This window comes from Humulus lupulus, chromosome X, assembly GCF_963169125.1.
Source record: "Humulus lupulus chromosome X, drHumLupu1.1, whole genome shotgun sequence".
Taxonomy (NCBI): Eukaryota; Viridiplantae; Streptophyta; class Magnoliopsida; order Rosales; family Cannabaceae; genus Humulus; species Humulus lupulus.
The window spans coordinates 210,760,358-210,785,662 of record NC_084802.1 but is presented as its reverse complement, the minus strand read 5'-3'; the positions used below and the strand labels follow the sequence as shown (position 1 = coordinate 210,785,662).

At 32.1% G+C, this 25,305-nt stretch overlaps 6 protein-coding genes across 7 annotated transcripts; 1 reads left to right on the top strand and 5 right to left on the bottom strand.

Annotated features, from left to right (window-relative positions):
- The first annotated feature begins 519 nt into the window (after nucleotides 1-519).
- LOC133804123 (UPF0496 protein At1g20180) lies at nucleotides 520-2,419 on the top strand. Its single transcript, XM_062242279.1, has 2 exons — nucleotides 520-743; nucleotides 1,011-2,419. Exons 1-2 carry the CDS (start codon nucleotides 689-691, stop codon nucleotides 2,189-2,191), a joined length of 1,236 nt encoding a protein of 411 aa, XP_062098263.1. The 5' UTR covers nucleotides 520-688; the 3' UTR covers nucleotides 2,192-2,419.
- Nucleotides 2,420-2,593: 174 nt separating this feature from the next.
- Nucleotides 2,594-4,855, bottom strand: LOC133804124 (uncharacterized). The gene is made up of 6 exons (XM_062242280.1): nucleotides 4,614-4,855; nucleotides 4,467-4,515; nucleotides 4,239-4,365; nucleotides 4,055-4,125; nucleotides 3,883-3,955; nucleotides 2,594-2,915 (listed from the first exon to the last, which is right to left on the bottom strand). The coding sequence occupies exons 1-6, from the start codon at nucleotides 4,792-4,794 to the stop codon at nucleotides 2,802-2,804; spliced, it is 615 nt and encodes a 204-aa protein (XP_062098264.1). The 5' UTR covers nucleotides 4,795-4,855; the 3' UTR covers nucleotides 2,594-2,801.
- Nucleotides 4,856-9,560: 4,705 nt separating this feature from the next.
- LOC133805260 (peroxidase 64) lies at nucleotides 9,561-11,594 on the bottom strand. Its single transcript, XM_062243391.1, has 4 exons — nucleotides 11,296-11,594; nucleotides 10,985-11,173; nucleotides 10,703-10,865; nucleotides 9,561-10,241 (listed from the first exon to the last, which is right to left on the bottom strand). Exons 1-4 carry the CDS (start codon nucleotides 11,524-11,526, stop codon nucleotides 9,841-9,843), a joined length of 984 nt encoding a protein of 327 aa, XP_062099375.1. The 5' UTR covers nucleotides 11,527-11,594; the 3' UTR covers nucleotides 9,561-9,840.
- Nucleotides 11,595-13,475: 1,881 nt separating this feature from the next.
- Nucleotides 13,476-15,566, bottom strand: LOC133805261 (expansin-A11). The gene is made up of 3 exons (XM_062243392.1): nucleotides 14,815-15,566; nucleotides 14,389-14,710; nucleotides 13,476-14,176 (listed from the first exon to the last, which is right to left on the bottom strand). The coding sequence occupies exons 1-3, from the start codon at nucleotides 15,053-15,055 to the stop codon at nucleotides 13,867-13,869; spliced, it is 873 nt and encodes a 290-aa protein (XP_062099376.1). The 5' UTR covers nucleotides 15,056-15,566; the 3' UTR covers nucleotides 13,476-13,866.
- Nucleotides 15,567-16,777: 1,211 nt separating this feature from the next.
- Nucleotides 16,778-19,857, bottom strand: LOC133805262 (uncharacterized). Of its 2 annotated transcripts, none has more exons than XM_062243394.1 (9): nucleotides 19,698-19,857; nucleotides 19,415-19,537; nucleotides 18,730-18,810; nucleotides 18,549-18,637; nucleotides 18,341-18,415; nucleotides 18,159-18,220; nucleotides 18,018-18,077; nucleotides 17,579-17,767; nucleotides 16,778-17,210 (listed from the first exon to the last, which is right to left on the bottom strand). In XM_062243394.1, exons 2-9 carry the CDS (start codon nucleotides 19,535-19,537, stop codon nucleotides 17,134-17,136), a joined length of 756 nt encoding a protein of 251 aa, XP_062099378.1. In that variant the 5' UTR covers nucleotides 19,698-19,857; the 3' UTR covers nucleotides 16,778-17,133. The 2 variants fall into 2 exon arrangements, with proteins under 2 accessions (XP_062099378.1, XP_062099377.1); XM_062243393.1 differs by having other exon boundaries at nucleotides 17,573-17,767; nucleotides 19,698-19,856.
- A 3,515-nt stretch (nucleotides 19,858-23,372) lies between these two features.
- Nucleotides 23,373-24,994, bottom strand: LOC133803514 (uncharacterized). The gene is made up of 4 exons (XM_062241584.1): nucleotides 24,688-24,994; nucleotides 24,358-24,460; nucleotides 23,840-24,001; nucleotides 23,373-23,676 (listed from the first exon to the last, which is right to left on the bottom strand). The coding sequence occupies exons 1-4, from the start codon at nucleotides 24,963-24,965 to the stop codon at nucleotides 23,512-23,514; spliced, it is 708 nt and encodes a 235-aa protein (XP_062097568.1). The 5' UTR covers nucleotides 24,966-24,994; the 3' UTR covers nucleotides 23,373-23,511.
- Between the last annotated feature and the right edge of the window lie 311 nt (nucleotides 24,995-25,305).

Here is a 25,305-nt window from a genome sequence, read left to right as displayed (position 1 = left end):
TTTTTTAGTTTTGGACTAAACAAGTCGTGTAAAGCTAAATCAATCATAATTATGATAAGGTTATAATTGGTAAAAATATCATGACTTAATTACCAAAAAAAGAAACAAGAGTGAGGAAATAGGAAGTCAAAAACAGTTAGGCCATTTTCTCACAATAGAAGAGATGAGGATGAAGATGAAGATGAAGATGAGGATGAGGATGAGTATGAGGATGAACTTTTCCTTTTTTTGAAGTGTTCAAGTAATTAATAATAATAATAATTACACATCACCTGCCATAACGTTTGTTTATGAAATTCCTTCCCTTTACTATGTATCTTAATGTTAATTTATGCTCTCATGTCATGTATAAGTAGTGTAACATACACACATGTATATATATAATTCAAGGCCAGTTTACATTACACGTAGAAATACACACCGTGTGAGAGACGTTAACGTGTGCCAAAAGTCATAACTAATGATGTGGCTCTCTGCCCTAGCTAGCTACTTGTATATATAATGCCAACTGGACTTGCTTCTGTGATTTCTGTTTACTTCTCCTCAAGCCTAAAATATACAAATAACAACTCAACCCCATAATTGGCTTCTTATTTTGCTCTATTTTTGGAGAAAAGCTAGTTTTGTGTGTGTGTGTGTATATATATATGTATGTGTGTTGTTTGTTCCAACTTCAACTGAATCATTTATGTACTCAATTATGAGAAGGGCTCTGTGGAACAAGTTCAAATCTCCATTTACAGGTATATATATATATATATAGTCATCCTTTTGAAATTATACAATTTGTAATACATGGGTGTTAATTATAATTTGAGATCGATCGAGTATAATTTGCTGGGTTTTTTTGTGTGAAAAAATAAAGCAATGACATATATAATTAATGATCACATGCATCATGATCTCACGAGAACATGTTATGTTAAAGTACGTAGAAATGCATTAGTTGCTTCTTTCATTGATTTTGACATTTTATTTTTGTTATGATTGCAAATTCATGTTCTCATCAGCTGGCAGATCATCACGCGTAGAGGGTGGCAATAATAGTAGCTTGTCGAGCAAGTTAAGTGTTAATGAAGAGTACACCAACGCCTTCCGAACAAGTTCCTATGAAGAAATGTGGGGAAGAGTTCAGTTGGGATTAACAACAAACACTAGTAATAGTAGTAGTAGTGCAACTAGATCATCATCGTCGTCGTCGTCTTCTTCGCCATTTTATTGGGATTTCTCCGAGTACTTATTAGATCCAAGGCCCGAAACACTAAAGAACATGATGGAGAGCTTAAAGTTTCATCACCTTTTGATCGAATACTTCGACGCAAGCTTACGAGCATGTCACGCGTGCGAATTGCTTCTAAGAAGCATCCATCAAACTCGGTCAGATTATCGGAAAATAAAAAAAGTGATTAAGATGAGCAAAAGGGTACTAATACTCCATGATTGTAGCAGTAGCAGTAGTAATAATCACGATCAAGATCAAGATCATCATCACAGTGGCCAATATTATTGCCGAGCCATATTCAGAGAGCTCGCTTCGATTGCATTGCTTAGAAACCATTTGACAATTATAAGCCCTCTTCAATATAGTGATATTCGGGAAAGCTACATGGTTTTACTCCATAAACTAACGTCCAAACAGAAGAAGATCAAAAGGAGAGAAAAGCTCAAAAAGATTTGCAAGAAAGTTGGAGGAGTTGGCCTTGTGATATCGCATAGTTTGCTCTTAGTTGCTTTGTTAGTCATTGCATTACATGGCATGTTTTGTTTTGTGGCAGTTCCTGCTGTGATGGGCTGTTCTTCAATTTACTTGGTGGGTAAGAAGAGAAAGTTGGATTCGACGGCTCGGAATCGGGTAGGGTCATCAGGCGGGGTAACCTCCGGAGGTGGGGTTGGTGAGCAGCTTGATGTTGCTGCAAAAGGGGTTTTTATATTGATCAATGATTTTGATACGATGAGTCAAATGGTGAGAAGGTTACAAAATGAGGTGGAGCACAAGAAATTTGTGGCTGATATATGTGTGAGGAGTAAGAAGTTTGAGCTATTGAAGGAAGTTGTGAGGGAGTTTCAAGCTCAGGATTCTAGCTTTTTGGAGCAACTTGAAGAGCTTGAAGAGCATATATACCTTTGTTTGCTGACCATAAACCGAACCAGAAGGCAAGTCATTCAAGAGATCATAGCTAGTCAACAATGAGCAAAGCTGATTGGGCTTTCATGCCATAAAGAAGATAGTGTTCGTCTATACAAAATACAAGTCATTGGGCAAGTAACACTGTCGAGTGTCTTATAATTGAAATTTTTTCATTAATTGTTTTATGTTCTTCGTTATTAGCTCAGAATTTTGCTTCAGTGACAAATGAATATATGATAATGTTATTTCACTTAAACAATTATTTATACAACATTACGACATTTTCTTTTATATAGTATTTATCCATGCACTCAGCAGATGCACCCTTCTCCTATATAACAAAATTTTGTTCACGCAAGGGCTTTAGAACTTTGCATATCTTGGTACCAGTTTTGCATGAGTAAATAAATAGATGAAGCAATGGCAACAGGGATTAGGAAATAAAATAAAATAAATTCAAGGAAATTTGATACTAAATTATTAGCCATTATTTTATAACTTTAATAATACACAAAATGATTAATTATTTTCATTGACAAATAAAATACAACACTTGAAACCCGATAAAAAAATAAAAAAAAAAGCACAATGACAACATTGATGCTTTTCATTTGGCTAAATTGCTAAGCCAGTGACAATTCGGGAACAAAATTTGAGTAATGGATTTTTCAAACTAACAAATTTCTTTAAGTTTTTTATACTCCTCGGAACCCATTAAAGAATCCTTGACCTTGAGCCAATCTGCTGGTTTTGGCATGATAATGGCAATATAGCCCTCTCTGTCTGCCTGTAAAGAAGCAAAATGCAATGGCAATAAGCAACAGGTTGGAAGAACTATACGAGCTAAGAACAGAACACTACTTTCAAATAACGCAAAAAGCGAACCCCAAACACTTCCAGCATGAAAAGAAATTGACTAATACCTCCAGCATCTTTCAATCACTAATGAATAAAACTTGATATAAACCCCAATTATCACAGTAAAAGCTATGCAATTTAAACCATTCATGTTCATCTACAGTTGACAGTTTATTACATATCACAGTTTGTCAGTTTTCCATTATCATAGATGAAAATTTTCCAAGACAAAAAAAAATCTTAACAGAACTTGGATATGGACTTTATTTAGAAACAAGCTTAAACAGCAAATATGGTAATAGTAGCATGTTTTACATTCTCTTGTACTCGGAACAATAGTACGAATTCGTCTTGATTTTTATTGGGAAATAGAACAATGTTAGCCTACGGAAACTAAAGGAATGTTAGCTTGTCGAAACTCATTATCTTTGTCTTATATATTAGTCTCAACCATATTATATTTTTCATTTCTTCTCTAGCCAATACAATCCAAGAATATCTCAACACTAACAAGAACTATGAATCAAAAAGAAGAGGTGAATAAAAGAAGTCATTTATGTTCTTATGTGATAGAGTTCTGTTACCCATACGATATCAGCTTCTACTTCGGTCATGGCATGCTAAGTTAAACACAATCAATTAGAACTTAAGCAACTCCAGCAAAAACAACAACGATTCATTCATCTTTAGATGATAAGGATAGTTAAATCATGCCAGACATAAGTACATAAAAATCCAAATACAACACCGCAAGAAGAGGGAAATCATTTCAAAAACAGAAGGATCCAGAGGACTTATTGCCTTTCTCACAAAGGCATAGAAAATAATACTTAAACTTGAATTAGTACAGGGGAATTAAATTAATAGAGTATTAGTAAGTGATTGAATTGATTTACCAATGAATTAAGCAATTGTGGCTGCTTGATTAGTTTGTCATTTACTTCCAATAGCGAGCCTTTCACGCAACACCTGCCAAAAGTCCCCAACCACACTATGTAAGAGATAAAAACAAGCATAGAACCAAAATTGGGGATAAGGGTATCCAAAAAAAAAAAAAAAAGCTTCTACCTCACAATGTAAGAGTTGTCCTTGGTGAAAACTTTACAGAGAGCCGAATTTGGCTCCAATAGTTGAGCATTCTGCATAACAACATTTTTTCACATTCATTAAACTGTGCCTTTTTCATTATGGTCAAAATTGACACCAAATTTCAGAGAGAAAAGGAAAAGAAAAGAAAAAAAAAATAAAAGACCTTCTTGCGTTTTCCAGTGACCTTCATCTCACTTCGATTAGATTTCCCAACATTAAAATCAACAGCCGTGATACCTCCTTCGTCCTTAAAAGCCACATGCGTCGTAGCCAAACCAATCACACACAATCTTTTTTTTTTTCAAGAACAATCATGAAAAATCAATCAAAAATTTACTAAAAAGAACAATACTTTAGAATTGTAAATATATATAAATATAGGGGAGTTTACCCATTTGCGTGACGATAAATGTACTGATCGTGTCCTGGCTTCAAAAAATCTGGAAGAAGAAAAAAACAAAATCATAATTTAGGGCTTTAGCAGAAGCGTTTTAGGGTTTAAATGACAGTTACGGTGGGGGGTTTTAGGGAGGTAAACCTGGAGCGAAATAGGAAATAAAGTTGGATTGAACGGCCGAGGGAGGAGTAGGAGGAAGGTCCCGAACGTCAGGGAGCAGAAGCTTGTAAATATCATCTTCTTCTTCTTGGCTTGTGGTGGTGGTGGTTTCATGGTCCTTCACCACTGCAGAATCTGGTGGAGCTAAGGCTTCAAACTCCATTGTTGAGCTATCGAGTACTTGTGCGTGCGGAAGGAGAAGTCGAACTCGAATTTTCAGTACTTTTTAGAGACTTTAAACAGTGATAGTAATACCTACGCACACAAACAAAAACAGGTTAATTTCAATTTTGTCCTCAAGTTTTACTTTTTATCTCACTTTTGACCCCTGTTAGTTTTAAATTTTACATTTATTACCCTGAAATAAGGTAAATGTTACAGATTTCACAGTTTATGAAATTAAAAATATTGGCATGAAACACTGGTATTATTACATTATCAATTATTCATTGTTCAATTTTTTTTAAAAAAATGAGTATAATTTTTTATTTGTTCTTATTTTATGTTGAAGATAGTTCAATTAAATTTTATGATCAAACATTTTAATAAACAAAAAGTTATATTCTTTTAATTTTTAGAAACCAGCCAATTAGAACTTTCTTAAAGTAAAATGTAGGAAAACATATTTATTTTATTTTTCAATTTTTTTATTAAAATTAATTTTGCATTCGATGACAATTAGAAAAAAATGTTAAGTATAAATATATATTTTTTTCAAATAACAATACTGATATTATACCATTTTATTACTTCTTATTTGCTTTCCTAGCAGCTTACACTATTTTCGTTTAATAAATACCAAAAAAAAAAAAACTAGCATGTATTTAACAAATTGGTACAAAAGCATATTCTTAAACATAATTTTAATCAATTTATTTTCAATATTACCAAAGTATTGCCATTTTAATAATAAAAAATAATTAAAATTTATATTTTAGATATTTTATGTAATTAAAAAATATAATATCCTGGTAATATTTGAAATAAATTTGATTAAAATTATATTCAAAGTATGATTTTGTACTGATTTGTTAAATACAAAATAGTATTTTGGTATTTTCATCAAATTAGAAGAATATAAGCTGATGCAAACAAAAGATCACTAAAGTAGTATAATCTCTATTTTATATTAAAGAAAAAAAGCAAACGTAATAATGTGATATATTCTTAAATCATGTACATTAATTTTTTTTTAAAGTGTGATCTCATACCATTTTTTATTGGCTATAAAAGTAAGTATTTTTTTTTGTATATAAAAAATGTGTCCATACTTCTAAATTGCATAAAGATTTTCTTAGAAGGATAGATGAAAGGAAAAAAGACCACCATTTTGTTCTTGTTGGTGAGGACTTGGGGTGAGCAGTGACTTCTCCAGTAATCTGCTTTGTGCTTTTATATAATTGAAAGGGTTTCGACTCAAAGAAAAAAAGAAGACATTTTGAAGATATTTATAGTTTTCTTTTTCCTAGGAAAAAAAAAAGTTGATATAGCAAATGAGTTATTTCATATATGTATAAATTTGGAAGCAAAAGGAATTTTTATTTTTAGTGTTCAAAGTTGGAATTAAAGATTGTGTTTTGATGGTTTAAGTAACGTATTTCATAGAAGAAAGATGGTTATTGGTGTTATTTGTGTTGATTATGATTAGGATTTAAAAAATAATAATTTATGGGCACCCGCTTTTAATGGGGTAGGATTCCCCGCCTAAATGAGGAATAGAGCGAAAATAAGGTATTTTCCATCCCGATGCAAGAACAAGAGTGACTACATTCCTCCATATTCTCATCCTTATTAAGAATTTTCTATTTGTTTAATTTTTTATTTTATTTTATTATATGTATACATATTATAATAAATATTTAAAGCGCCTCTAAGATTGAAAATGTGAGTATCACCATTGTTGAGAGGATGAGAAACAAGAATATTGTTCGGGTTAGTATGAGTCGTTCGAATCGTCAAACATTCCACGTGAACTTGCGGAAGAGGGAGGCACCATGACAGCAAAGACAGCTAGATGAGATTCATTACTTTCTTGAGTTGTCGTGTCAGACATGTACAACATCAAAGAAATGAAGGAGGAAAAGAGAAAATAAAAGAAAGAGCGGTGCCGGAGAATGAGAACCAATAACAAAAGAAAACTTCGTAGTTTTGCTCTTGATACCATATTACGCAAAAGAAAATATAAAGAGTCTTTAAATAGTACAAGAACAATGGGATTGGAAAAGCAAATAAAACACCTATATCTGAACAAATTTTAACTTAGAGATACACAACAAGCCAAACTACATGTTCAATTATCAAACTAGATAAAAAAAATATATAATATTAACCCTTTAATTTATACTAATTTCATCCTCCGATTTGTCAATTGGTTTTCAATATGGGACCATTTTATATAAAAAACAATTATAACCAATAAATTTGTATGTGTATTTATTTTTTCAACTTTTCTCCTTTAAAAACAATATTGTACTCAAAGAAAAATTATTGTCATCACGCTACTTAAATTTATTATGTCATTTATTGTCATTCGTCCATCAAACAATAAATCTTTATTGCAATGCTTATATTTTTTTATCGTTTAACTTAAAAACAATGTTTACATTATCTGTTGTTGTCGTTTCTATGTATTAACTTTGATATCCTATATTAATTTGTTGATGGAGCTTTTCAGAACTACGTGCCTTGTCTTTAGAGCAGTATGATTTTTTCTTCTTCGGCTACAAATTGTATAATTTATTTAAATTTAAATTTTAATGTGTTTAATAAATAAAAAATTTATATCTAATAAATAATATTTAAATTTAAAAATTAATAACTTATCCATTCTATTTTTGTTAAAGCAATAATAGTGGATAATAAAATATTACATCTTATTAGTGCTGTTCACCTTTTAATTTATACCAACTCATCCTTGCTTTGTCTATGCGATTTCCAATATATGGGACCATTTTATATATGTTAAAAAACAAACCAATAAATTTGTATGTTCAATTTTGTTTATTAAAATAATATTGTACTAATTTTTTTTTTTAAATATGTTGAATATATTGTGTTTTTTTTTATTCAAATAACAAAACTAAAGATACACATATTTTATTTTTATTAAAAAAAAAACTAGTGATACATTTTTAAGGAGATATTTATGGTGGGCCTTTTAGTTTGTGACATTTTAAGTAATTAAGTTTTTATTTATATTTTATTTTATTTTTACGATGAAATTACCAAAACACTTTCAAATAGTGTTTCTGTAACAATCCACTCCAAAATAGTGTTTCTCTGCCTAGTGATTTTTTGTTTTTTTGAAAAAAAAAAACCTAATTTTAATCAATTAAATTAATTTCAATAAAATTTTCAAACTATATATAAAATATAAAACCAAATATAGTTACAATTAGGAAAGAAAAAAAAAAAAAAAACTTTCCAAATTTTTCTTCTTCTTCCCCCTCACCTTTTCTTTCTCTTATTCTTCTTTCTACGACGGGAGCAACGAGCGTTTGATTTTGGATTGTGCTCAGTTTTTTACCTTTATATATTATCACTTTTGACCTATAGCTTAAATTATTCATTTATTAATCTCTTTCATAAAGAGACACAAATCGGAAAAAAAATATACAATTTATAAAATTAACAACACAACAAATTACTAAATATCAAACATAATACTAACACTATCATAAAACAAATTTATACATTTAAAAATTAAGAAAAATGCCAACACCTAATGGAGATCCAACAACAGAAAGATGAGACCAAAAAAAAACACAAAATCAAACATAGTAAATATTATCATAAAATAAATATATACAATTAAAAAATAAAAACAATACCTAGAATTGGTGGAGACAAAGCATTACACACAAGCAAAAAATCTGAAGAAAAAAAATTCTTATTTGTTAAGCAACAAGATGATTACACGCACTAGAGAGACATCGAAGGCTCGTGGATGAGGCGGAGGGGACCCAAGTAGAGGACCCTTGCTGAAAATGGCAGAGGGGACGTTTCCTCGTCGAATGGAGGAAAATGAGGGAATAAGACGACCTAGCTGGGTTATATCTTGCAATCCTATAGCGACGATGTGTCGTTTCTGTAGGTTACACAAATTTCATTGTAGTAGATGAAACGCATAGTTTTCGTTAATAAAAATAACATATAACGACAACATAGAAAATTCCAAAATTTAATTTTCAATTTTTTGGTAGAAAGTTTCCCACCATTTTTTTTAAAGCTCTACAAATGTCGTTGCTAAAAAAATTAAACTTGAATAATATATAATAAATCATTTTGGCGTTGTATATTCCTTCAAAAAAGTTAAGAGACCTATCAACGACGGTCGTTTCTATAAATTAAGATATTTTGAATCTACAACAACAATCTTTATTGCGACGACATGTTATCTTTGTAGACTTTTAATAAAAAATAAAAATATTTTTTTTTCTTCAAATTTGTAATTTGATGTGTTTTATTGCGACGCGACGACATAATTATGATCACATCGTAGCCGTAGAGTCACAGTAAATTAATCCAATGTTCCCAAAATGAGTACATTCTTTACTATTTATGGAGAAATTATTGAGTAGGTGAATTAGAAAGACATTCTCTGATAGGTCACGTGTCAAACTTTCTAACTAATATTCCTTTTCCCACTTATTTTTTGTTCCTTCAAATCAAACCGCAAATATGGTGTAGAGTAGAGCAATGATCATTCTCCCTCCGCACCCTTTTTGCTTACTATTTCTACACAGAGCTCGAAGCTCCTTCATTCGCAGAGAGAGCTTTGAGCTCTTCATTTGTTCAGTACTTCGAGCTCTTCATATAATTTGCTGGTTTATAAATATTTGATACACACTCCAAAAACTAAAGGAAGAAAAAAACTGTTTCATATCATTTGCCCGTTAAGAAAACTAAAAAAAAATCACTAAATATATATTATGATCAAACTGGAATGCCAAGTTATAATTAATTGAAAAATTGAGCTACACTTACACATAGTACACAAACTGATTTCCCAAAACTTTGATTTTAATTTGTTATCGTTCACTTTATAAACAGTAACAAAGTAAAGCAAAGTGATACAATAATTACATATCCCACACACACAAACCCAAACTCAAATTTACTAATTATTACATCTTTGGCTACTGATCACTCATCTTCTTCAATTATTAATCAAACCACAAATTAATTATAAAAATGATTAATTAATTAATTAATTAACCACCTTACAGTTGAGCCTGATTTCTTGGCCAGTACTACCATGGATGCTACTCATCTTGATCATGGACTCAACGAAGGCTTTATCGAAGTCTTGTTTAGAAGCAGCAAATTTGGAGACCAAGGCCTTGGTTGGGGGAGTTGTGAGTAGAGATTGGTCTGAAGAGAAGATACTCTTGCCTTGGAGAAGTAGCTTGTAGTAGGCGTTGTCGAAGATTGTCGACGTGGAATCCATGGTGGTCCCCGCATTCTTGACTTTGTTGTGAGCTGGACAAATACTCCTCAGGCTGGCCGCGAACGACGAGTGAAGTGTCGGGTCAACGTCCACGCTGGCGTTGAATTTGTGGAGTCTGTTCTTGAACGATGAACAGTGAGCGAACCCTAGTGTGTGCCCTCCTATGTACCATATACACAAATTATTATTATTATTATTGGCAAATGCGTCACACACGTGCACCCTTTAGTGTTTTTGGCTCCCCGAAGTATTTTTGGTGAGTTTTTTTTATATCAATGTATATTGTAACTATTTAGAATGTTGCAAAATTTTTAAAATTATGAATAATTTACTGTACTAAAAATAAAATTTAAACATATTATATTCTACATGCATAAAAAAATTAGTCATACATGCAACAATCTGTCTTAAATCTAGTTTTCAGTACTGTAAATTATTCAACATTTTTTAAAATTTGCAGGATTCTCTAAATAACACGATCATAAAAAAGAAATTCACCAAAAATACTTTCCGAGCAAAACAAACCAGAGTCGCAGTTGAGAATTTCCCGTTATTATTAAGGGTAGATTATATATAATAAAAGATATAAACTTATAATAATAATTGTATGCATGACATGTACCTGAGAGAGCGACTAGATCTTTAAGGGAAAGGCCTCGTTGAGCAAAGTTTTGTTGGAGTTGAGAGATGTTAAAGGTGGGAGCTGGTAATTGTCTGGTGTCACTTGCCTTTGATATTCTCCCATCTTTTCTGCCTTTTGGTACCTTCCAAGTAGGACCCCCAGACTAACAAAAACACCACACCAAAAACCTTACTAGGTTAATTAGATTAATTGTAATCATAATTTTTGCAAAACGACATTAATTGTAGATAGATAGGATGTCGAGAAGAACAGTATACGCACCAGAGCAACGGCATCACGGGCAGCAAGGGATAATATATCAGCACAAGAAACGACACCAGGGCACAGAGCTTCAACAGCTTTCTTTGCATTGTCGATGACATAAAAGGCATGCAATGAAATGTTAGGAGGCCCATCTTTCTCAGCTTTGTGTTTTTTCGTTGAATCTAGCAACACCGACGCATCACAGCCCTATATATATATATATATATATATAATTCATTTCATAACAAAAAAAAACACACACACACACACCAAAACCACAATCACCACTTAACCAAAACTAATTTACATAACAAAACATTTATTATTACTCTGATGAAGCAGTCGTGAAAGTGCATGCGGAGCAGAGCAGCCGGAACTGTTCTGTCGTAGGACATGGCTTTCTTCACGGCGTTGGCGACGACATACTCTACATGTGGACACGTTTGGTCGTAGTAGTTCAAGCTCAGTGAATTCGCAGCAGATGATGATGAGATTGAAAGTGTGATGATGATGATGAGAAGAGCAAAAACTAGTATTGAATTATTAGCTAGGGTTTCCATGCTTAAGTTGATGATGAAGAGAGAGTACTACTGCGTAATATATATATACGTTATACTATGATATTATAGTTTTGTGTTTAAAGTGTGAGAATGACTTGGAATGGAGAGCGGTATATATAGCAGAAAAAGAAGAAGAAAAAAAGTCAGAGATTAGAGAATTGGAGAGTCGTTGTTGAAGAGATGTGGTTGTTAATAAATTTGGTGATCGAGAACCCACCACCATTTTAGTGGAGTAGTATTCTTAAAGCAATTCTCATGATATAAACTAGAGGAGAGTCTAGTCGTATTGGTTCCTTATTTGTCGTTTTATAGCATATGATATATATTTAATGATGATTATAATAGTGACGATAACAACTTTGATAAATTATAACAACCTCTATATATCATATAGTAATTATTAAGTAATAAAATAGTATAGTTCTCACACACACTCTACTAATTAAATTAAAGTTAATGTATTTTTTTATTCATGTTTGTACCAAGTAGTATTTTAAGAGTATTATTCATTGAGACTTATTTGAGTTGTATGTGAATATCATCACTTATTTATTTTAGAAGTATATGTATACTAACTTTTAAAATTTTAAATGTATTTACACTTGCTACTAATATGTTATAATAGTTGGTAAGAAAAAAAACCACTATTTTGTAAGGGGAAAACCATCAACACTTTCTTTTTTTTAATGGGAAAAACACAATTTCTTTACTTAATAATCATTATTTATTGCAAAATAAATCGTTATTTATTGTAAAATAAATAGTTTTTCTCTAAAATTATATTGTACCAAATTAATTCAAAGTCTTTTATGATTAAGTTATACTAATTTATGAATTCATTCTAACACACTAGTACTTACAACATTTTTCAAATTACAAAGGAGGCTCAAATTTTTTAAACTCAAATCCAAAAAGTACTACATACTGAATCCAATTTCCTCTAAAAGGATTAGTATTTAATTAGTTCTATGGCCAAAAAAGAACAAATCCACTTGATCACATGGTACAAAACTTGGTAATATTTCTTAATCGGTCAACATATTCAATGAGTACAGCTCGGTTGAGTAAACTACTGTCTAATAATATAAGGTAGTAGGTAATGAAGAATGAATTAAGATAAAAAGCTTAACAAATATATATATATATAGACAGCAAATCAGGGAATTTCGGTGACTTTTTTCTAAATTGAAAGAATGAGCTTAAATTTTAAGCACAATATTTGCCTCCCATAAATTAACAAAGTGACCCTACTTAAACGAATACAAGTTGGTGGATAGAGTTGATAAAGAATAAATTAAAGCTTTCTTTAGTTAGTTTAGAGTAATAATTTAAGAGTTTCCAACTCAACGGTTCTTCACATGTCATAGCCAACAGCTCATAATTAAGATCATAATAAAAACATGCATAAATGATTATTGTAGCTTTTGTTATGGACTTTCCTTTTATTTTGATAATAGATTGGTTAGAGCTCATGCCTAGCTTGAGACACTTGTCGTTTAATTCTATTAATGTCGTTAGGTCTCTACTCTCTTACATGACAACTTAACGACTTTTGAGTGTTGGTCAATTTTCTAATATTTAGGAAAAGAGAAAGACGTGTAAATTCGGAAAGTCAATGTGACTGCCTGCCTAACGGTCACTGTAGTAGATATGGGCCAAGTGTCATGCTTAGCCCACTCATATGACCAATGAATTGGGCTCTGGGCCTATTATTTCAAATTAAGGTCAGACCAGGAAGATGGCCCATTTAGGTCTCACATTGGGCTGGTTATGGTGAAACTCAACCTGCCTAGGGCCTATGCTCAGCCTTAACCTATGCAGCAAGATTGATTTTCCAGTCAATTATAGAGTCGATTTAGTCTTATAATTTGTTGCATGTAAAAATTTATCATCACCTCAATTCAAAGCATTTAAATGTATAAACACAATAGTACAAAATAATAACCAAATTACTTTATAAAGAGTACATTCAACTTTTAAATAATATGACTATTACAACAAGATTTCGTATTACAAGGATTGTAAACTGTGAAAGTAATATTTCTACATGACGAAGTTGCACCTTTAATGCACTTCTTATTTGAGTGCTATAACAAATACAAAATCCACACATGAAGGAAGGATAAACATCCTTGGCTATGCCTTTTCCTTTAAGAAATAAAAGGAAGAATAATTAAAATAGTAGCCTTGAGTTCATAGGTTTTTGCTCCCCAAAATATTCATTCAACCATATGATTGGATGACCAGAAAATAGCGGCGGGCTGCTTCATGAAAATACCAAGCACGCCTCGGCCTATCCGATCAAAACCCTAAACCCTGAACCCTAAACTGTTTTCGAGCTTAGAATTGGACTCGAGTTGCGAATGTTTGGCCAAATGACCAATTTGCAGGAACAACATTTATGAATTGTCTAGTTACACCATCAGTAGTGGTGACCTGAAATGATAGTGATTGACCATTGAGATAGGAATTTGACTGCCAATTAGATCCCCAATTCCTTGACATGGACATCCATCCAGAGGTTTTTGAGCCTTTAATGGACACAGATTGAATAGATCCAGCCCCTCCTACATTGCTTATCAAAACAAGCTCAAAGTAGTTCCTCCCATTAATGCTGAATCTAACTCCACCCTTCTTGTTACATGGAACCCTGCACCATAAAACCAAATTCCACATTTATTGATGAGACAAACACAAGTGATGACCAAACTATTATTTGTGTAATCCAAATATGTATACATTTTTAATTTTGGTATAGTTTAAAGTGATATTTTTCAAAAATCTACAATTAATGCTATTTTTTAAAACAATTGGGGTCCCAACAATTGGGGTTTCTAGGAAGAGAGAGTTGAGAATAGTGACCTTTGGAACACAACAGGTATGATGCCACCCCTGTAGATACCAATTTTTTCCCAAGCAGGTTGAGCCATGTCAAAGTGCTTGAGTGGTGGGTTGCACCAGCCTCCATTGTTATTTGGAAGAGCAAAGTTTGGTGGGCAAAAATTGGTGGCTGTGATAGTCACAGAAGTCCCTTTGACACACCATCTTGGGTCTGTTTTGTAGTCACACATGATCTTATAGCATTGGCCACACGAAGCACCATCGTTGAACAAAGCTGTGCTTAGTGCAGCAGTCCTAGTACCATACCCTGCTTGATACAAGTTACCATATCCACAAGCCCCACCTGCAAAAAAATACCACAAAAACTCTTATTAAAACTCCATCCATGTCTAATGCTAAACATAAAGATTAAATGTGTATAACATAACATAACATAACATAACATACCCATAGTGCCCGAGGCATCACTTCCACCATAGAATGTAGCATGAGCTGGAGTCCAGCCAGATGCTGCAAATGCACCCACTTGAGTAGAAATATTGAGCACTAGTCCAGCCAAGATCGCCAATGGAAAAATGAGTTTCGCCATTATTAATTGGAGGAGAGAAAGAAAAAAAAAAGATGGATGAGAAGTGATGAGAGGACTGAGTGATGAGAATGAATGTACTTTGTTTACATTTATTGTCATTTCCAATCAGAGCTCCAGCTTTAAATAAGGGACCAGGACAAGTAATACTAATACAACAAGGTATAGCATGTGAGCTCTGAAACTGAAGACAACTTAAAATAGAATTTTTTTTTATTTTTTATTTTTAATGAAATAAAATAATGATGTGAATTATGTTTGAAAGTCTGTAAGAGGGGGTTCTGAGTCTTCATTCAATTATTCCCACGTTCTCTTGCTCTTTCTCACCCACACCCACATGCATTTTCCGCAATGAAAGAGCCGTGAATAAATCATTAACCCATCCATAATCACAAAATGTTCAATTTCTGGGATTTTTTAAAAAGCTGTTCATTGTTCCTATTTGAAGAGAAAGTTGTATAATTTAAAGGGTTGAAGGGAATATTTTTGCTTTTTTTTTTTTTTAATCATTATCGTTCAACATCACATGTTACTCTATCTACCTTAACCTTTTCGATAAAATGAAGTTGTTTTTCATGTGACATGCACATGACCCATTTTCGATTTTGGAGTGATAGACTATTGGACAGCACAGTGTTGATTGGATCTCAATTCTCAAAAACAAAAAACCATTAAACGGCGCCGTTGTTTTGAGTTTCATTTTGGTGGGCCACCGTCAATAATGGGCTCTATTTTATCCATGTGTTCTGCCCAAGTGTGTGTGTATATATGGGATCTGCCTAATTTGGCATAGTGACCAAATGTGATCAATCTTTTTGTCTCATTTACATCTTTAAATAAACAAATTCGGTACGAAAAGAATTATCTTTCGGATCAAAAATTTAAGTTTAACTGTAGTTGCATGTGATGAGAGCACCGTCCAACATATCAAGAGAGATTTAATTAATTTGTTTATTCAAGGACAAATTATATTTGGGGCATGATAGTAGGTAACTACCGTACGAAGAGTGAGAATAGAGAATGAAATGGAAAGCAATGATGAAAATATATTTATATATATATATATATATATGAAAATTGCAATCCCATTACGTAAAAGTCTGAATTTCTTTTTCATACAAGTGTGTTCTCGTATTTTCAGGCGTGACATTAAATACAATTGAAAAAGTCTACATGTAATGAGAGTAACAGTATTAGTACCTTAAAAAAAAAATTAAAAATGAGTACTTGTTGGAAATTAAATGATTAGTCGTTGATGCACATGATAGATAAGACTTTTTTAACGGTTTATATTATTTTGTTATGAGAGGATTATACGCAAAGCTGTTGGGTTTTTTTTTTTCTTCCTTTATGATATAATTTACAAGCTAGTTGCGAATTCATATTATAAAAATTATGTCATGCCACCACCATAACAGTGTGAAAGCTGATCAAATTAGTTCATAGTTCAATTTGATAACATATAACATTTAGAAAATAATAATATCAGTTCTGCTATATAGGACGACTTATTCTTCATTCTATAATTTTGAAAAAAAAAAAAGTGATAGGAATTTATGGAAGATGGAATATGGAACAATAATATAGTATATCCGCCGTTATAAGATATAATAAATATATATATAGATCCACCAACAAATTACGACTTTCGATTTAAAACTTCACAAAATTTGAAGTCAAACATTTCCAATTTACAAATTTCAAAAGTCAAAAGAAAGTTTTTTTCCGTACCATGCAATGCAATATGCAATCATATGGTAAAGCAGATTTATAGGATCAAGTCACATAAACAACACAATTCTTTTACCATATTAGCACAAAAAATACGCCTAACAATACTATATTATATTATAATTTATCTGAAATATAAAATACAGCTCAACTCTCCAAAACAAAAATAAAAGAATGCGCTGCTAAAACTGAAAAAACATGAACAAATAACTACTCTCTCTCACCTATGTCTAGTGTCTACTACCAAAAAAAAGGATTTGCCTTGTACAACAACAGCAGCTCCAAACTAAATACAAAATAGTTTACACAACAGACCCCTATAACATTTGGCAGTCCAGGACCTTTTTTTTAATTAAACAAAAAAGCTACCTTTTATGGAGAACTAGAGAAAAAAACAGCATAACCAATAAAGGCATGCATAGCGTCCGTCAAAACACCCATTCAGCATCCTATGCAGCTACCTGGATCGGCACATTTGATCTGAACCCACGTCCCCTTCCCTGGGTTCCCCTACTGCGGCCTCGACCTACAAAGAAATTGTGTCAGGTAACAATACATAAATGAGCAAACATACAATGAAGAAATTTTTCCTCAAAAGAACTATGCATACTTAAAAGTAGACATCCAAATCCCATCAAATACCACTTAAGCACATCCTTTTGCTTTTTTTTGGGGGGGAGGTTGGGAGTTGAGATTAATGGCGAAAAAGTATAAAAGGAAAGGGTAAGTTGACAACAAGATGACAGGATTGATATGGATCTAACATGTGGAAAAAGAAGTTTAGAAGAATATATCTAAGGACAAGCCTAGATTCCAATGACTGGCATATAAGCTAAACTACCAGTCTAAGAAAAATATTAAACAGAACAGACTACTACTTGTACATACCACGACCTTGAACAGGGGCTTCTTGATTGTAATCTCCATCTTGCTGTGTATCAACGTAAGTTCCATTATACCCTCCCCTTCCACGGCCACGGAAATTTCTTCCTCTCCCTCGACCTCTGAACCCTCTACCTCTTGAGTTGTTCCGACTCATGTCCCAACCTCCATCTTCATAATCAGCCGAAGCAAAACCATTCCCTGAAACAAAATACAACCGTTACATCAAATATATTATCATTTTACAACCACTAAGATCAGCCAAATAAAATCTTATATGCTGTTAAATGATCAACAAGATACACCATGACAACTGGTGCAAACAAAAAATCACCACTGCAGCAATGGCTAGATGAATCCAGCAATTTACATCCTACTTGGTACAAGAGGAACAAAGTAGGCTAGCAGTACAACCAGCAGTTATATTATAGAAGCATGCTGTGATACATACCTCTGGCCTTTGACCGTCCTCTATAGTTGCGGCCCCGACCACGACCTCTTGGTGAGCGCTCTGCAGCACAAGGTTCAATCTTCAATTTATAAAAATGGGACAATAGGTGCACTGGGAAAAAAAGAAGATAACTGGTCTTACCTCCATCATAATCAAGTTCAGTTGATGCCTTCACCTGGTCAGCAGGTAATGGAGGCTGGTACCTGTGGGCAGAAATGGTTTGTGAATAATTACGGACCACAAGTAAACATAAAAACAAACAATGTATGATGTTCCTACAAGATCATCAACCCAAGAGCATAAAGAACCCATCATGAACTCACCCAATTAAAGTCTTGTTCAATTCCTTCTTTGAGAGGGTTATTACAATCATCGACACATGTCTCGTGGTCTCCAAACTGTGGGATAAAAAAAAACTAAGAATTAAGTAACAACGACAATTGAAACCATCAAAGGTTGCATTATTATCTAACAAGAGATAGTGCAAAACTGTAATAAAATAACAGTCACAATAGTTTAAGATGCCCTTACGGCAAGAGGCCTTCTTCTAGGGGCTCCCATGTATCGGTGATGTCTGTGGATCCAATTGACGTATTCTGGTGAAGACCAACAATTCTTCTCTGGAATAAATAGCAAACAACTTTACAGGGCTCAGAGCAATGCCGGACAAGTTTAACCAAACCATCTGTCAATGTACAAACATGAATCAAACCTTAATTAGCTCCACTATGGTCACTGTCTTGTTGATGGCTCTTCCCATAGCCTTGAAAACAATTTCATCGGATCCTTTTTCCTGCATAATAATATGTAAGAGTAAGACCAAGAAAAAACTAAAGATATTGCATACAATACGATAAAGACCAACTCTATACTTTTTCACTCTTAGCAACCAAAATTGGTAAAGATTATAGAAACGAGTCAGATTCAGAAAGGTGATCAAAACCACAATTTGCTCCCATGAGTTCTGTGTTTGATTCCTAGGGTACCTTGTGCTAGAGTTGATTTTACGATAAAGGATGAATACCCAATGTCAAAACTAAAAAATGAGTCATATTCAATCCTCTCGCTTCGAATCTAGTATCACTTTGTTCAGTAAACTATTCCTTCGATATTCAAACTATACAAATAAACATTCTCAAAACCACGTTAATCGCCTTTCTCAAATTTTAGACGTTAAAAATCTCTACCATAAAGCATAATCAATTTTTCAAACAAGTCTTATTAATTTCTCTCAATGGCTTCAACACTACCATCCTAAAACCCACACTAAACCCCTAAAAGTTAAAAACTAGTTACTTAATGGAATATTATTATTGTATCATCAACATGCAAATACACAAAACACACTCTAATCATTTAATTAATAAGTTAAATAAAAAGGAAAAAGCGGAAAACACCTGGAGCAGAGTCATGGCATAAGTGATATAGTTCCGCATCCTCCCCTGACTCGTAATCCTAATCTCATTTTCATCAATTGGCGTCTCAGTTTTCGGCTTCTCCACTCTCTGGTACCGATCCATCTTCAAAAAAAAAAAAAAAAACCATATCAGCACCATGCAGAAAAAAAAAAACCGTCGAGTAGATGAAAAACAGAACAGAAGGTGTGGTAATTTGGTGGAAGAAGATGAGAGAAATGAAATTAGGGTTTGGTAGGAAGAGGAGGGAGAGAAGAGAGTTTACCGTTGGAGTTTGGAAAGGGATAAGCTTTTAAGGCAGTGAACTAAGTTGAGAAAGAGCCCTCTTCTACGGCTTTGTTTCTTCTTTTACGCCCTAAATCGGATACTGCGAGGTATCTAGCTTTATATACTGCCAATCGCTTCCAAATTACCCAACTACTCTCGATTACCCTCTCTTTCCTCCAAGTGTCCACTCTTCTAATCGAATAATCACTTTATTTCGGTGAGTTTGGGCCCGGGGCCTCTTTATACTTCGGCCCATAATTCAACAAACTCTTTATATATACTAATTTAATTTAGGGAAATTTACAATTATATACTTAGAATATAAAATATTCACAAAAATACCTTCAATCAAACTATTTACATAAATACTGGTACCAAATTAGTATAGCATACCAAATTTTGAAAAAATTAACCCGAATTTTTTTTGTTTTTTTTTGGATTGTAAAATGTTACATTTTGGTTACTTACGATACCGATAAGACACTAATTGGTCACTTTTTTTTTATTAAAAACTGTATTTTTAGATCATATTATTTCAGTACATTTTGGTTATCTCCAAAACTCATTTGTAGATATCTTAATACACAAACTAGTTATTTTTATGTTATATTATGGTATCTTATTATTTAAGATACATTTTGGTAACTTTCAAGCTTATTTAAGAAACTAATGAGCTACCATATAGTATAATAAGTTACCTATAATTTATTAATAAAAAACTAACTTTTAAATGAAAATTTTTAATAGACTTTTTTAGTCACTCATGTAATCTACATGTCTTATTATTAAAATATGTTTACATTACTTTCAAGTCTATTTTAAAAATTAATTAGTTATCATATAGTATAAAAGGTTATTTCTATAATTCCAAGTTATCATAAATTTCTTATTAGAAAATGATATTATTTAGTATACTGCATAGTTACTTTTAAAAGTTACATTTTCGTTGTTTTTAAAATTATTTAAGATATCAATTAGTTACATTTTGATATATGACTAAGATATTTAGTATGCCACAAATTTAAAGCAACCAACAAACTTAGTGAGTTACAAAAAATAGTCTTCTTACGTTCTATTTAAAAATTACCAAACAATATCCTAAATAATATATTTTTAAAAAGTTAGTTTAAATGTTTCTAAAATAGCTAAGTTGTTTAGAATATCATAGGGTATATTTTAAATGTAAAATAAGAATATAAATTTTGGAATATTAAATTTTATTTAAGTTTAAAATTTAATTACTTTTTTGTTAACAAAATATATAAAAAAAAACTAAAATGTTACTTTTTATTCTAGTTATCTTCTCGGCGACGGCGAAAAAATATACGCTTCTCACATATCAAAATGATGATCACATTAAAGAGTAGGTCACGATGGTAACACTTTTGAGCCCAACCGACTAGTGGTGTGGCCGGAAAAGATTTTTAAAATTAAGGAGAAGAGAGAAAATGAAATAAACTTAAAAAAAAAAAGGTGGAAAAAGATGAGAGAAGGAGAGATGTGTGACAAAAACAAAGCATCAACAATATTTTTTTTATTTTAATACAATATAATAATTATATGGACAAATAGGAAATTTTCCTCCTGAATTATGACTTTTATAGAATTTTGCCCCCTAAATTTTTTTATGTGACAAAAATCCTCACTGAATTATAGTAATTATTGTAAATATGCCACTTATATTGCATTTCGTTCATTTTTTTAAAGAGTTTGTCCATGTAGCACTAGTGTTGCGCTAATGTAACAAGATTCGATAGTCATAACACGTTAATACATACATACATACATAGTCATATAATGACAATTTTTGAATACATATATGTTCATTTTTAGAACTAATTTTTGTATATTTAACATCAATAAACTCGATTTCAGCTAACTTCAGCTAGTTAAATAGATCATCGTACTGTAATTATGCATGTAACATGTGACTACATAACAAACAGCTTAAAAAATTAACATAATGTAACAAAAGGAGAATGTTTGCAATAATTTTCATAATTTAATAGGCATTTTTGCCCCCAAAAAATCATTCATGGGGCAAAATTATTCAATGAATATATTTTAAGGGGAAAAATTACTGTTTGTCCTATTTATATAAACGTATATAAAACACGGTAAAAGTGTATTTTAAATAAGCAAAGATATTTTGGTAATTAAGTTAGAAAAAAACATTGCTCCATGTAAATTTTCCTTTAATTTGATGCCCTTTTCTTTCAAAAATATCTTCACAAGAATCTTAATCCAAAAGTCCAAATCAAATTCTCAATGATTTACATAGCTTTTAACTAATCTATTTGCAAAAATTCAAACTAGTTGTTATAATGATAATTCGTTTTTGTGAGCTTCCTACATAAACAAATAATTAAATTTTGGAACAAGCTTTTCCAAACTAGTACACAAAATTTCAAAATATTCGAAAATTGGTACTTTTTTATTATTTAAAAAGAAAATGTCTCAATAACTTGTGAAAGTATACATATCCAAATAATTATCTCAATAAGTTTTCCTACTTTCTAGAATTATAGATACAGAAGTCAAACTCATTAGACAATAATTACAAAAGATATTAATTAATAATTAGAAAATATTTCTTTTAATTTCTATATTAATATTATCTTGACCAATAAAGATTGTTTAAGTTTTTCCTTTAATTATATGACTTATAAATTTGGAAAATAATGTTCTAACTTTTTTTCTTTCTATTATTATTGATTATGACAATGTGTTACTATCAGTCGATTATGATGATCCTCAGCAAAATAATTAGCTTCTCATCTATTTTGATATAGAAAGAACATATCCACTCATTAGGTAAACACTAAAAAATGTTTGTCAATTAAGCTTGAAGAAGAGGAATAATCATTGAGGAATTAATCTAAAGCCAAAAGCAAAGCATTCACTTATAAAGATAGAAAGCAACCTATAACAAAGTTTTTTAAAAAGCAATGTTATGAGGCACAAGCTGCTTAGTCCCCAAGCACCTGGTATAATTGTGAACTTTCTTAACATTTGCAAATCTGAACCAGAACTACCATATTCAACATGAAGCCCATTCTCTAGGACCTATGAAATTTGAAGATTACAGCTTGGTAGAGAGGCTTTAATCCCTACAAATTCACCTTAATTCTCTTTTTTCAAATTGACTTGTGGCAGTAACAATAGCAAAAGATTATTGATTTGAGAACAAAATGAAGCTTTCAAAGCTTGATACAAAAACACCCCCACCACAAGATAAGGTATGTTGAAATTGAGAAGAAACTCATGTGATAGAAGCAAAAGAGAAAACCAGAAAAAGAGAGTTCGAGTTTTCTTCTGAATCACTACAATAGCCATAGACATAGCCATAGCCACAGCCATAGCCAAATGAAATCCCTTTCAACTTGCAGCTAGTCATCATATTAGGGAATGAGTTTGGTTCTCTAACCCAATAGTAATAGTTTTTGTTAGACAAAATGAGAACACAATGAAAATTTCATTTTGATCTCCAACTGGGGTTTTAAATGTCTCATTTTTAGTTTGTATAGCTTTGATCAGTGAACTTTCATAATGTAACATTTCTAAATATATATATATATATATATATTTCATCTCAACTTTAGAGCATATCTTATTATAAGTTACGAATTACCATTAAGGATAGCAGAGCAAATGAAGCTCAAGCAACATAATATAAACAACTAAGACCCCATTCTTCTTCTTGTAAATCTTCAACTACAGTGTCACAGTATCAAATACAAAACATACACATTGGGCCACGGTTTTTTGGCATAGAGTTTATTCTTTCAAAGGCTTCATGGCCAAGTTTTTCATTAGAAATAGTGCATATTTTCGTTGTTCTTGGTGGTCTTATTCCCAATTAGTGGATCAATGATAGTTTTCCATCCATTGAAGTCTAATGGGGAGCCAGCATCAGGTAATTGAAATCCATTGATGAAGAAAGTAGGTGTCCCATACACCCCTCTTGTACCACTATACTGCAAGACCAAAGAAATCCAATGTTAATTGTCTAACAAAATCAAATTTGTCTTTGGTTGATTAGTTCCTGCAAATGAAATTTTAGTAACCACCTTTGTGTGTACTACTGCAACAATACTAGCAATTTTACATCTCATATAGAAAAGTAATAAGGTGCAGTACCTTGAAGGAAACCCTTGTTTTAAGGTCAGTTTTCCGATCATTGAATCCCGATTCAAGAGTACCAAGATAAGAGCTCCCAAGTAGTTGTGTTGCAGATTCCACAATCTCATTCACAACCTCTATTCTTGTCAAGTTGCGAGTTTGAGCATTGTAAAAATTTTCCTGTTCAAAAGTATGCATCCAGCTTAGCACACATGAAAATGGTAACACATTTGACAGCAGAAAAAATATGGCTAAAAGAGGCAAGTTAGCCAGCAGCCTCCCTAGAATTGGCCACATTATAACTAAAGATTGCTTTTTGAAGCCATGTGATGATATTAAAACATCAATTTCATTTTCATCAATTCAACAATCGAAACCAAAACTAGCTTCACTACCAAGAATATCATTTCAAAATAACTCACGGTTAGATAAGAGGGGAAACAAAAATAGACTTTTAGAGGTACTCCATTTCACAACATGGTTTAAACTCTATAGTATGTAAAAGAAGCACTGATCTAATATGAGAGCACACAAACCTGATACTTGAAGAACCACTCCAACAATTTGAATGTAGAATGACTACTTATGTCATTAACTATGTGTAAAGCACGTGAAGACACAAAAGCATTATCATGATAACTGCAAATTCCACAAACAAAGATAATCAAAGAAATTGATTAATCTCAATACAGTCAGAGACATTTCATCATAAACCATAACAACAAAATAAGTATTTTACGCCTAATGAAATGGGTAAGCATAAGTCAAAGACCGTTAGTAACAATAAGAATTAGCGTTCATAACTTGCAATAAAAAACCCAGATATAGAAACCCAAATCAGTAGCAAAGAGATAGAATATACTGACGGCAAGGGTAGCAGGTGAACGAGAAGCCAAACACGGTCGCCATAGCGGTCTAGAACTTGTTTGAGGGCTGGCCAGGCATCTCTGCTATCTGGGCAAACAGGGTCGACAAACGCTTCAATTTGAATCGCATCCCAGTCGACTCGGTGTTTTCCATAGACGAATCCATCAGATTTAGCAGGTGGTAAGGATTGAGCATATACAATCGAAACGGATAAGATAAAGACGAAGAACACGAAAGTTGACTGTAAGACCGAAGTGGCGTAGTTTGGTCCCTTCATCTTTTCTTATGTCGTAACTTATTAGAGAATAAATATGGTTTATGAATACATATAGCGAATAGTGTTTAATATTATTTATATTTAATTATTACCATTATTAGTAATTAATATCTTAAAATCTAACATTATTACTAATAATATTTTCTTTTCTTTGTATGTGGACATTATTATGAACAAAGACAAAAAAGTGGAGCATGTACTATAATCAAAGGAAAATACTACAAAATAAGTGCTCGACCCCACATCTACTATATCCCAACTCGATATTTAGAACAAAACAATTATTTATTTTCAGCAATATATATATACGTCAGCTTTATGCATAAAGACGTCATTATTT

Excerpts from the sequence above, each read along its gene's own strand:
- LOC133804123 (XM_062242279.1), top strand. The coding sequence starts at position 689 with ATGTACTCAATTATGAGAAGGGCTCTGTGGAACAAGTTCAAATCTCCA. Across the intron at positions 744-1,010 it reads GTTCAAATCTCCATTTACAG|CTGGCAGATCATCACGCGTA; the intron begins GTATATATATAT and ends TGTTCTCATCAG.
- LOC133804124 (XM_062242280.1), bottom strand. The coding sequence starts at position 4,794 with ATGGAGTTTGAAGCCTTAGCTCCACCAGATTCTGCAGTGGTGAAGGAC. Across the intron at positions 3,956-4,054 it reads GACAACTCTTACATTGTGAG|GTGTTGCGTGAAAGGCTCGC; the intron begins GTAGAAGCTTTT and ends GACTTTTGGCAG. Across the intron at positions 2,916-3,882 it reads CACAATTGCTTAATTCATTG|GCAGACAGAGAGGGCTATAT; the intron begins GTAAATCAATTC and ends GCTTCTTTACAG.
- LOC133805260 (XM_062243391.1), bottom strand. The coding sequence starts at position 11,526 with ATGGAAACCCTAGCTAATAATTCAATACTAGTTTTTGCTCTTCTCATC. Across the intron at positions 11,174-11,295 it reads TTCACGACTGCTTCATCAGA|GGCTGTGATGCGTCGGTGTT; the intron begins GTAATAATAAAT and ends ATATATATATAG. Across the intron at positions 10,242-10,702 it reads AGATCTAGTCGCTCTCTCAG|GAGGGCACACACTAGGGTTC; the intron begins GTACATGTCATG and ends TATGGTACATAG.
- LOC133805261 (XM_062243392.1), bottom strand. The coding sequence starts at position 15,055 with ATGACAATAAATGTAAACAAAGTACATTCATTCTCATCACTCAGTCCT. Across the intron at positions 14,711-14,814 it reads TGATGCCTCGGGCACTATGG|GTGGGGCTTGTGGATATGGT; the intron begins GTATGTTATGTT and ends ATTTTTTTGCAG. Across the intron at positions 14,177-14,388 it reads ATACCTGTTGTGTTCCAAAG|GGTTCCATGTAACAAGAAGG; the intron begins GTCACTATTCTC and ends TTTATGGTGCAG.
- LOC133805262 (XM_062243393.1), bottom strand. The coding sequence starts at position 19,537 with ATGGATCGGTACCAGAGAGTGGAGAAGCCGAAAACTGAGACGCCAATT. Across the intron at positions 18,811-19,414 it reads ATGCCATGACTCTGCTCCAG|GAAAAAGGATCCGATGAAAT; the intron begins GTGTTTTCCGCT and ends ATTATTATGCAG. Across the intron at positions 18,221-18,340 it reads TTGAACAAGACTTTAATTGG|GTACCAGCCTCCATTACCTG; the intron begins GTGAGTTCATGA and ends TTCTGCCCACAG.
- LOC133803514 (XM_062241584.1), bottom strand. The coding sequence starts at position 24,965 with ATGAAGGGACCAAACTACGCCACTTCGGTCTTACAGTCAACTTTCGTG. Across the intron at positions 24,461-24,687 it reads GTTCACCTGCTACCCTTGCC|TTATCATGATAATGCTTTTG; the intron begins GTCAGTATATTC and ends TGGAATTTGCAG. Across the intron at positions 24,002-24,357 it reads AGTGGTTCTTCAAGTATCAG|GAAAATTTTTACAATGCTCA; the intron begins GTTTGTGTGCTC and ends ACTTTTGAACAG.